Consider the following 12,450-nt stretch of genomic DNA (forward strand, 5'->3'; position numbering starts at 1 on the left):
AATGGGGAAGTCACACTTTGTGCTCAGACTGTCTGGTTCTACAATCAGTCCTCTTCACCATTATGTCAGACTGTCCGCTTAACTCTTCAAAGAGATCCCCACATTCCCCAGCATGGAGACACATTTTCCATTTTTGGTCTCCAAGGAACCCCTGGTGAGGAGCTAACCCACCTGGCTTTATATGGCCTGCCAGCACTTTTGGGCTATGTTTCTTTGGAATGTAACCTCTCTGCTTCACATCATTTTCATGTATAAAATGTAAAAAAAAAAAAAAGAAAAAGAAAAAGAAAAAGAAAGGAGTATATACCTCACAAGGAGTCTGTGAGTCTGTGAGGGGTGCTCCATACATGTCACTACTGTCTACTCAGACCTACTCTCCCAGGTCTCTACTTACCGACCCTGGTGTGTCCTCTACTTGGTTAGAGTAAGACTGCCAACTTTTATACAATGGTCCTTCAGGTATTTAAAGACAGGTAACATGGCACCTTTCTTCCAGGCAAACTATTGCTGGATTCTTTAACTGTGTCTCCTGACTATGGCTTCAGAATGCTTTCCCTTCAGCTCTTAAACAGCTCTTTTACTAACATACGGCATTTTGATCTCTTTCCTGAATATATCATATGAAGAGTTTTCCTTTTTCTTATAGTCCTTAAAAGGTTGAAGTTTATTTCATGAGAGATGAAAACTGTCAGGACCACTGTAAACTAAAACGTTACATCTAAAGGAGAATTTTATTTGGAAAATTCTGTTTCCTTTTTTAAAATTTATTTTCTCTTCCACAACAAATACTTTAATGCAACGGTTACTGGGGTGAGTTACAGGGTGATGCTGAACTGAATGAGTGACTGCATATTTTTCTTCTCTGTCACTTTAAGGAGGAACTGACCAGATGCCCTCTAAATTCTGTCTTAATCCTCAGATCCCGATTTGAGGCTTCTGCAATTTTGTTCCAAGTACAAACATGCTGAAGTCATCCCCATTTCAAAGCATAAGTTCTTTACACATTTCAGAGGAAATTTCATTTATAACTACAGTACAAATAAGTTATATGTATATGTATATAAGGATATACTTAAATATATGTATTTCCTATTTCCTTTTTTTATTCTAAGAAATTGCTTCTTCGGAGGGTGATTGCATTTGTTTTAAAGAGGCTTATCTATCTTCTAATGCTGCTTCTTTTCCTGTTTGACATGTTAATCCCCTATCTTGCCAGATAACCCTTTGGTGACTTCCATCAGATATAAACAAATGCTTCCAGCGATGGAAATCCAGGGCAGCAACCTTCTATATTCCAGAATGCCATTAAGAATTCTTGACAAGGCAGCAGCCCTTTGGAACTCTCAGCACAAATACACGAAAAGACTCTGCTCAGCCTGTCAGTTCCCTTGATGACACGGGCAAGGTCAGGATATGCATTTAAAAAAAAAAGAACTTTTTGTGTGGAACTGTGATCTAAATGGATATTCAACCACACAAGGATCTCCTCAGAGGTGTCTACAGAGTAAAGTAGTGAGGTTTTGGTAATCAGGGTGATCAAAGCAGGACATGAGGATCAGACAGAGTCTATCCTTTCAGGGTCACAGACCCACTCAAATTTACTAAAATCTAACACATTCATAGGTCTCTCCTTTTTTACAAGCTTTAGTCATTAGCCAGTCCCATTTTCTTATAGGAAGTATTTGTTAGTAAAGAATTTAGGCATTAATTAGGGAAGGAATAGAAATAATTACAAAGTATTAAATCCTTAGCAACTGAAGTTTATAAGGTCAAGTCCTCAAATGTCATGTCAATCATACCATATATACCACAATACACAATAATCAGACATACACAGATACCAATGCAGGCAACATTATTTTGCCTCCTTTTGTGTTTAAAGTCATTGAAGGCTTTACTAGTGCTTTAAAAACCATAGAAACTTCTTGAACATACTTCAGTTATCTGGAGGAATAAATATGCTCCAAATGCTGTACTCATCAAAACTCTGAAAAAACAGATGATTTCTCTCTTTGGTATTTAAAAATTGACATCTGGGGGCGCCTGGGTGACTCAGTTGGTTAAGCGTCCGACTTTAGCTCAGGTCATGACCTCACGGTTTGTGGGTTTGAGACCCATATCAGGCTCTGTGCTGAAAGCTCAGAACCTGGAGCCTCCTTCGGATTCTGTGTCTCCCTCTCTCTCTGCCCATCCCCCGCCCATTCTCTCTCTCTCTCTCTCTCTCTCTCTCTCTCTCTCAAAAATAAACATTTAAAAATTTAAAAAAGAAATTGGTATTTAATTTCATTTTGAACTAGTTTAGAAACCTAAGTCTTCTCCATTGAGCTTTTAAAATTAAAATAATTTTAATGCCTAAATGTAATAAAGACTTAAGCACACATTCAAATTGAAAATGGGAATTTATTTTCTATTACACTTTTCTGGCCAAAAGGAGCTGAAAGACATTTTTCCTTCCTACTTTCTTACAGCAAACATTGTTGGATTTTTTTTAAAAAAGCAAAATATAACAGAATTGTAATTGAGAAGACTAATTCTATGGAAATGGTATTAATCAGAGCTCAGTTAAAAGAACACTTGACAGAGTGTTTGCTTCGACAAATGAGGTTGTCAACTTTTCAACATTAGTGTTTCTCATATCATTTCTGGGTGGCCTTGAAATATTTTCCCTCAATATAACGTCTTCATTTTTTGCTCTAGAGTTTCCTTCATTTAAAATAATGGCTTGAGGAAGATCACATGAGATTTAGAGGCTCTGCGCTATTTTTTTAAATGTTGGGCAAAGTTGGGCTGGTTGATAATGAATGCAATTCATTAAAATGAACTGTGTTTTCAGTGCCCTGGGCTCACCCAGCTGTTTGAGAGGTTTTGGTTCCTCTTGGAGTTGAAGAGTATAGAGTCCATTTTTCTATCAGCCCATGGCAGTAACTGAAAAAGTCCAGGAGATAGATCACACTGAATCCTACTATTCAGAAGAGATTTGCATTTAATGGTGTTGTTATTCATATTTTCCTTGAGCAAGAAAAGCATTTACATGGTGTTTAGAGGGAACACTGAATTTCATAAGCACAGTTGCCTTTGAAAAGATTTTTAAAGTTGCTATGATCACTTCATTTCAATTTCACTTTCTTAGAGTCATGCACGCTGTGATCTAAAACTTTTAAGTTCATTTAAAATCAGAGAAAAAATATTCAAGAGGATAAAAACAAGCATAGAGTAAACAAACATATAATTTTGCCATTAAAATTTCTCCTGGATAACTCTGTCAGTATTCTTCGTCATTTCCATTCTGTTTCAACACCGCAGAACCACACACTCATAGCTCAAAGGTGAAACAACGTGCATTTGAGTGACAAAACATGGAAACTGGAAAGGAACATAAATGTAAATCAAACTTTTAAAATCCTAGTCATACAATGACTTCTTTCCTTATTCTGTTATGTCCATTCCACATGAATCCACGTTTTGGTTCCAGGAGGCCCTGTGCCATAAGCCCTGATCACAAAGACCACTACTGGTGGAGGATAAAATCAAGCCTGTTACCAGTGTCTACTGGTAGCAAACTTGCAAAAGTCTTCTGGAAAACTAATAGAATTATTATTCTGATTATTTGTGTTCTGGATTCTGGGGACCATGGAAATAGAAAAGGATAAGAAACAGGGCATGCTTTTTTGAGGTTTCTTGGGCTGGGAAGTAGAAAAATAGGTGTTTTCCTCTGGGGCTTTTTTATGGCTGCGGATGGTTGAGATTTCGGAGAGCTCTGTTTCATTTTCTCAGTCTTTAAGGGAGTGGTAGGCTTTGGCAGTCCGGCTGTTGACAAAATCTGTCTTCTTAAACTGAGCCTTTGGAATAAGCAAACATATGTGAAAGGTAACAACACTGTCATCCAAGAAAATGCAGTTTAAAAAAAAATTTTTTTTTTGAGAGAGAGAGAGAGAGACGGAGGGAGGGAGGGAGAACATGAGCAGGGGAGTGGCAGAGAGAGGGGAGTACAGAGGATCTGAAGAGGGCTCTGCACTGACAGTAGAGAGCCTGATATGGGGCTCAAACTCATGAACCATGAGATCATGACCTGAGCCAAAGTTGACTCAACCCACTGAGCCACCCAGGTGCCCCAAGAAAACGTTAAATGTTTTTAGTGATCTCTCACCAGGGGACCACTATTATCTGCCTATTAACTGCAACACTCACCTTTCTAGTGTACTTACCTTCTTATAGGCATTATGGAGCTCCGTGTGCGTCCACAGAGAATAGAGGAGAACAGAAGCAGCTTTACTTGCCTTGTTGGAGGCATAACTGAAAAAAGGAAGAAAGCATTCTGAGATCAGTGAGAGTGTGTCAGGCTTCTGGATGTTGCCTCAGACGTTCCATAAATCTTTAACTGCTGTTGCTTGGTGGCCATCCATTAAGTCAGGTCACTCACCATGACAAGAGAATTGGATGGTGAGCTTTGAAGGCCAGGGGCCACACTAGGTTAAAAAAACCACTTTTTTTCATCTTTTAAAACCACTAGCACAGGGCTATCAGTTTATAGAGCATATTCCTGATATTTATAAGGAATATGTCCTTAGATTCCATAAATCCTTGAATTAACTTACAAAATAAAATTTGTATATTTGTATACACTATTTCCATTTATTTTATATTACATTAAACACAATTAAATATGTTTATATTAAATATTATACATATACTATTTGTAGAATAGAAATATATTAGTATGTTTATAATATATATTTATAGAATACAAATGCAGAAAAGCAGGACTGAAAAACATATATACCTCCTACACTACTCTATGAATTAGGAGTGATATTTTCAAGTTAATAAATTCTTGAAACATTTAAAATAGTTTCAAAATTTCTTTGTTCTTGTATAGAGCAAATGGAAAATGCACTCCTCTTATATAGCCAAGTCACCACAGAAATGAACACTGTACTTATTAGTTTTTGATGTTTTACTTTTAAATTTGTACTGAACTTCCTATTTCTGGCTAAGGTTCTCTGCTTTCTTAGAGCTCTCTCTTTTCCATCACCTCAAATAGCATACAGCCAAATTTTGTCTTCTAACAAAGAAACAAAGCTTTTTTTCTAATGTTTATTTATTTATTTTGAGATACAGAGTGCATGAGCAGGGAGAGGAAGAGAGGGAGAGTGAGAGTCTCAAGCAGACACTGCACTGTCAGGGCAGAGCCCAATGTGGGACTCGAACTCACAAACCGTGAGATCATGACCTGAGCTGAAATCGTTGGATGCTTAACCAACTGAGTCACCCAGGGGCCCCCAAAGAAACAAAGATTTAATTTTTCATATCATGGGCGTTTGTAAACAGGCAACCACGAACTAAAAATGCAGTACTGTATGGAGAAGCACATCTTGGGGTCATTCTTTGGCTAAGAGCCTTTCTCTTCCATACCAGACTTGTATGAAGGGGAAGCCAAATCAGCACCTCACAGATTCTTTTAGTACTTCATGGAGTTCTTGGACTCACTTGCTAATACTGAAGTACCCATAAATCCATGAAGACTATGGGTCTCTGATATCTAAAATTGGAAAGTGTTCTTGAATTGCAAATGTTTTATATTCATAGTTTATCAATTGGTTGTTTGGCACTTTGAAATTATTTATTTGGAAAAAAAAATGCTATATATGGCAACTTATTTCCAGTCTAGCCCTTAAATTACAGGTCAGTTACCCAACACTCTCACAAGGACGGAAAAGCAGGCACATCTGGTAGAAGCTCCTTGTTGATTTTTTTTTTTTTTCCAGACAGGGCATATGAGGACTGGTTCACAAATGGATGGACACTCAAGGCAAAAAGGAAGTAACAGAGTCAGACATCCCCATTTGTTGCTAAGCTATAAGAAGTTTGCAAAAGTTCTCATGTGCTTATGTCTGAATACTCAAATAATTAAAATCATAGGTCTTACTGAGATTTGCTTAGGAGCATGGATGACTACTTGGAATAGTCATTTCTGTTTTATACAGTAATCATTCAATCTTTCCACAAATTAAGTAACTGCTCTCTGTCAGGCGCTGGGGACAGGTGGATATTCTGACTTGGGGAACTCACATTCTAACCAGTGCTCCGTTTTATCCTATGACTCTGAATATGGTCTTCCTTCCCTATGAGGCTTGCCAGAGTGGGGCTGCAAAGCACAAGTACTACAGGATACCAGAGACCCCTAGGCTTGCCCCTGTGTGGCCAGGCACACATTTGTCTACCATAGGTAGAGTCTGTTTGCTTTGCAACTCATTATAATTGGGCTGTAACACTTCTTCTCTTGCTTGTTTATAAAAGTAACTTGTATTTAACAAGTCAAACAGTTCAGAATTGTATAAAGAGAAAAATATAATAATCTTCATGTCCTCTTTGGATCCCATGTCTCCAAATTAACTAATAGTAATGATTTTGTTATACAAGGTTTTTCATTCTCTTCCTCACTTTTTTTTTAATGGGGAAAATTTAAAGACACAGAAACAGTGATGTGGAATAACTTATATGGATTAGAACTTCTCAAAAGGGAATAAGACGTGGAAGAGATGTGATAGAGAAAACCAAGAAAGCAAGAATTTGATTATGTTGCCTCCTACTTCTTGTGTTATCACTGCTTCTTTTAAGCCACTGGGGTGATACTGGCTCCAGATTTAAGTGAGGAAAAGGGCAATCCCTGTCCATAGGACTTCCACGTTGCCTATATTCCACTATTCTTAAATCATAGTTATGGCTCTGGGAAATAAGTGAATTCATTAGGTCAATAAAAGGCTGGAATGTGCTACCCAGAGAAGATATGGCATTTGACTAGCTTGATACTTCATTTAAAAATTTTTTTAATTATTTTTAAGGTTTTTTTTTTAATGTTTACTTATTTTTGAGAGAGAGAGAGAGAGAGAGAGAGAGAGAGAGAGAGAAGGGGGGGGAGAGGGAGAGGGAGAGAGAGAGAGAGGGAGAGAGAGAGAGAGAGAGAGAGAGAGGGAGAGAGAGGGAGAGAGAGAGAGAGAGAGAGAGAGAGAACACGAGCTGGGGAGGGGCAGAGAGAGAAGGACACACAGAATCCAGAGCAGGCTCCAGGCTCTGAGCTGTCAGCACAGGGCCTGACATGGCTCAAATGCATGAACCAGGAGATCATGAGCCAAAGTCAGATGCTTAACCGACTGAGCCACCCAGGTGCCCCTAATTTTTTAATTTTTAATTTTATTTTTGAGAGAAAGATTGAGAGAGAGTATGAGAGCGAGCATGAGCAGGGGTGGGGGGGCAGAGAGAGAGAGGGAAACAAAGAATGGAGACAGGCTCCAGGCTCTGAGCTGTCAGCACAGAGCCTGATGCTGGGCTCAAACTCACTAACTGTGAGACCATTACCTAAGCAGAAGTCAGACACTTAACCAACTGAACCACCCAGGTGCCTCTAGCTGGATACTTTAGAAGAGAATGGGCAACTATTGGGCTTGGAGAATTCAGTCTTTCACTTGCTTGATTACTAAGGATTGAACCAAATGATTTGGCCCAGCGTTATAATCTTGTTCTTTGGCCACGTTACCCATGGTCCTCAATGATTGCACATTCACAGCTAGATTTACAGATGGGTGTTGGGAGTGGTAGTGAGGAAAGGGAAGAGAGCCAACAGGCAGATACTACAGGACTTACACATCGCCTGAGCTGATAGTCATGATTTTCTGCAGGCCCCCAGTGTTTAGAAGGTCCCGTGCATTCTGGTAACTATTTTGGATTATATTGTTCAATGTATAGCAGGCAGAGGCTGTAGTCTCAATGAGAAGGTCAGTACTCGGGACTGTGTCAGGAATTATGGAAACCAAATCCGGTAGAGTTTCTTTGGCTATAAAATGAAAGAAGAATACTTGATTAAAAAGGTTGTCTCTTAATCCGAACATCCCAAGATATTTTGGGTAAAGAATATTTTAAAAAGAAACACAACTGGTTAAGAAATATATGGAAAGATGTAATCTCTCTATTATTCAATTTTTAAAAAGATTCTTAAAAAGAGGATACTCAGTGCTCAGTACACTGGAAATCTTTTGATAGAAATGACAATGACAATTTGACAGAAACATCAAGAATTTAAAAAACTTTCACATCCTTTAATTTAGTAATTCCACTTCTGGAAATTCATCCTAAAGATATCACTTTAAAAATAGAAGAAGCTTTATGCAGAGATTTTTATTATAGTATTATCTATAAGTGAAAAATGATAAAATGCCCAAGTAACTCAGTGATAGGATACTATCAAAAACCAAGCTGCAAAGAATATTATACATCCCCCAAATATTTATGAAACATAAGAAAATATTTGTTAATATTCTTTATGAAAAATTAATATACTTAAATAATCCATAATATAAACATTAGAAAATACGCAAAAGAAACCTGAGAAGAAATACACTAACATATGAATAGGACTTGTTCTTCTACAACAATATTGACGGTGATCGAAAATTTTTTAAAAAATTATCTGTACTGCTTAGTTTCATCAATGTACAAATAATACTAATATTTAAAAAGGAGAGGGGCGCCTGGGTGGCTCAGTTAATTAAGCGTCCGACTTCGGCTCAGGTCACGATCTCACGGTCCGTGAGTTTGAGCCCCGCCTCGGGCTCTGGGCTGATGGCTCAGAGCCTGGAGCCTGCTTCCGATTCTGTGTCTCCCTCTCTCTCTGCCCCTCCCCCGTTCATGCTCTGTCTCTCTCTGTCTCAAAAATAAATAAACATTTAAAAAAAAATTAAAAAAAAAATAAAAAGGAGAAAAAAACTATTTTATTTTTTCACTCTGTATGTAAGTTCCTGGCTATCTATTTCTCCTGCTTCTATTTCTCCTCACAACTCTTGAATACAGTGTTGTGTTTATCATGGTTGTATAATGAAAACTTCTGCTTAATTTTCTTTAAAAAAATTTTTTTTTAATGTTTATTTTATTTTTTTTTTTTTTTAATTTTTTTTTTTCAACGTTTTTTATTTATTTTTGGGACAGAGAGAGACAGAGCATGAACGGGGGAGGGGCAGAGAGAGAGGGAGACACAGAATCGGAAACAGGCTCCAGGCTCCGAGCCATCAGCCCAGAGCCTGACGCGGGGCTCGAACTCACAGACTGCGAGATCGTGACCTGGCTGAAGTCGGACGCTTAACCGACTGCGCCACCCAGGCGCCCCTTAATGTTTATTTTTGAGAGAGACAGAGTATGAGCAGGGGAGGGGCAGAGAGAGAGGAAGACACAGAATCTGAGGCAGGCTCCAGGCTCTGAGCTGTCAGCACAAAGCCCGACACGGGCTCAAACTCACCAACTGTGAGATGATGACCTGAGCCGAAGTCAGACGCTTAATCAACTGAGCCACCCAGGTGCCCCAATTTTGTTGTTTTTCATCTGAGTTTATGTGGCACCCTGAACTGCGCACTTCTCTAGAATACTGGATTGTAATTAGTTATGTGCCTGTCTGAATTCCAAGTAGGGCTATGGGCTCCTGAGAACAATTACCAAATTCATCTCTGTATTTCCAGCATGAATCACTATGCCTAGAACAGAGAGGTGTGCAAAAAAGGAAGTGAACAATTGTCATCCTTTGATAATATGTGGACCTGATTGACAGGAAAGACACACCTTCTGCTCAAAGACCTGAACTCTGTTTTCCACGGTTATTAAAGCATCACAGCACAGTGTTTAGAGCTCAGAGCTCAGTCTCTGAAGCCACATTTCTTCCGTTTCAGTCCTGCCTCTGCCACGCAATGGCTGTGTGGTTTGGGCAAGCTGCTTAACCTCTCAATGCTGCATTTTCCTAATCTATAAAATGGAATAATAATAGTATCTACTTCACAGGGTTGTTGTGAGGGATTAAATGAGTTAATGTGTTAATTGATCACAGCACCCTGCAAGTAGTAATCTCCCAATAGAAACAAATTATTATCAGAAGGCTTCCTCCTTTTAATGTTAAATCACAGAATTAAAGGCCTTGAGAATGTGAATTTTCTTTCCACTGAATTTAGATGGACATCATGGAATTAAGTGAATTTAAGTGTAATTAAAATGAGGGGAGGTTTATCAGTGGATCATCTTACAAAAGCATGAGGCTACAAAGAAATAAACCCACAGTTATATTCAATTAATCTTCGACAAAGGAGGCAAGAATACCCAATGGGAAAATAACAGTCTCTTCAACAAATAGTGTTGGGAAAACTGGCCAGCAACATGCAAAAGAATGAAACCAGACCACTTTCTTACACCATACACAAAAATAAATTCAAAATTGATTAAGGACTTCAGTGTGAGACCTGAAACCATAAAAGTCCTAGAAGAAAGCACAGGCAGTAATTTCTCTGACATCGGCCATAGCAACATTTTTCTAGATCTGTCTCCTGAGGCAAGGGAAACATAAGCAAAAATAAACTACTGGGACTATGTCAAAAGAAAAAGCTTCTGAACTGCAAAGAAAACAACCAGCAAAACTGAAGACAACTTTGGAATGGGAGGAGATATTTGCAAATGATATATCTGATAAAGGGTTAGTATGCAAAATATATAAAGAACTTATACAACTCACCCCCAAAAAACAAATAATCCAATTTAAAAAAATGGGCATAAGACATGAATTGACATTTCTTCAAAGAAGACATATAGATGGCTAACAGACACATAAAAAGATGCTTACCACTGCTTATCATCAGGGAAATACAAATCAAAACTATAATGAAAAACTACCTCTTACCTGTCAGAATGGCTAAAATAAAAAACTTAAGAAACAACAAGTGTTGATGAGGATGTGAAGAAAGGGGAACCCTCGTGTGCTATTGGTGGGAATGCACATTGGTGCAGCTACAGTGGAAGACGCTATGGAGGTTCCTCAAAAAATTAAAAATAGAACTACCCTACCATCCAGTAATCGCAGTACTGGGTATTTACCCGTAGAATACAAAAACACTAATTCAAAGGGATTTACGCACTCCTATGTTTATTGCAGCATTATTTACAATAGCCAAATTATAGAAGTAGCCCAAGTGTCCACTGATAGATGAATGGATAAAGAAGATGCGGGGTGTGGGTGTATTATATGAAATATTATTCACCATAAAAAGGAATGAAATATTGCCATTTGTCACAAAAGGGGTGGAGCTAGAGACTATAATGCTAAAAAGCAAAATAATTCAGTCAAGGAAAGACAAATACCATATGATTTCACTCCTATGTAGTATTTAAGAAACAAACCAAATAAATAAAGGAAAAAAAGAGATAAAACAAAAAAACAGATGCTTAACTATAGAGAAGAAACTGATGGTCACAAGAGGGGAGATGGGTGAGGGGATGGGTGAAATAGGTAAAGGAATATTAAGAGTACACTTATCTTGATGAGCACTGAGTAAGGTATGGAATTGTTGAATCACTATATTGTACACCTGAAACTAATAGAACACTGTATGGCAACTACACTGGAATTAACATTTAAAAATTGCCAAAAAAATAACAGATAATCTCATCAGAATTTTACAGATAAAAGCCTCATCACAGTTACAGGCTGCATAAAACAAATTGAACAACTTAAAAAAATTTTTTTTCAATGTTTATTTATTTTTGAGAGAAAGAGACAAGAGTATGAGTGGGAAAGGGGCAGAGAGAGAGGGAGACACAGAATCTGAAGCAGGCTCCAGGTTCTGAGCTGTCAGCATAGAGCCTGATGCGGGGCTCGAACTCACGAGCCGTGAGATCATGACCTGAGCTCAAGTCGGACACTTAACCGACTAAGCCACCCAGGCGCCCCAAAACTAACTTTTAGTGCAACCTACTTCATTAGTAAGAGGATTTGGATCAGGCAGGTCACCATAAACTCTGATGTGACTGTAACATAATAATCCTTTGGATCTATTCCATAATGAAGGAGAAGGCCAGACCTATTTAACAAAACACTGGTCCTCCCTATAATGCTCAGTAGGCATCACCTACAGGTTACATGGCACTTGAATTAACAGGACCACTAAAATGACAAACTGGAATAAATATAGATATTGGAATAGAAACTTTCCTCCCTCTTCGCCTTCTTCTTTGACTCCCCTTTCTTCTTTCCTTTGTTTCTTTCTGTTTTATCTTTTTACGGGCTACTGACACACGTTGCACACACATGACATGAATGTTACAACAAGATGAACTATTGGTGACTGAGGAGACTAAGATTGCTACACATGCAATTAAGACATTCTTCTAGATTTGGCCAAGAGTTAGAGATCAGGACTGAGACAAACTCGAGCACACATTATCACAATCTCTAAAACATGCCTGAAATGTAATGAAAAATGTATTTGAAGTTATTTTGTATCATTTGGTTTGCTTTTATTTTGTTAAAATTAACTCTAATAATTTTTAGTTAACCACTAGATGTATGATCCAATTTTAATAGCACGATTTATTTAGCTCTCTCTTTGTCTAAACTTTTATCATAGGTAGATAGGTATAGAGAGATCT

General features: G+C 38.1%; 1 protein-coding gene across 2 annotated transcripts in view; it reads right to left on the reverse strand.

The window, feature by feature from the left end:
• Positions 1 to 3,596: 3,596 nt before the first annotated feature.
• PKP2 (plakophilin 2) overlaps positions 3,597 to 12,450 on the reverse strand; it is a 94,814-nt gene continuing 85,960 nt past the window's right edge. For both annotated transcript variants that reach the window (XM_060657947.3, XM_060657948.3), the window contains exons 11-13: positions 7,642 to 7,831; positions 4,206 to 4,293; positions 3,597 to 3,839 (exon numbers count right to left, since the gene is read on the reverse strand). In XM_060657947.3, coding sequence (XP_060513930.2) covers positions 3,771 to 3,839; positions 4,206 to 4,293; positions 7,642 to 7,831 — 347 coding nt within the window. In that variant the 3' untranslated portion in view covers positions 3,597 to 3,770. The remainder of the gene's footprint in view (positions 3,840 to 4,205; positions 4,294 to 7,641; positions 7,832 to 12,450) is intronic.

This window comes from Panthera onca, chromosome B4, assembly GCF_046562875.1.
Source record: "Panthera onca isolate mPanOnc1 chromosome B4, mPanOnc1 haplotype 2, whole genome shotgun sequence".
Classification (NCBI taxonomy): Eukaryota; Metazoa; Chordata; class Mammalia; order Carnivora; family Felidae; genus Panthera; species Panthera onca.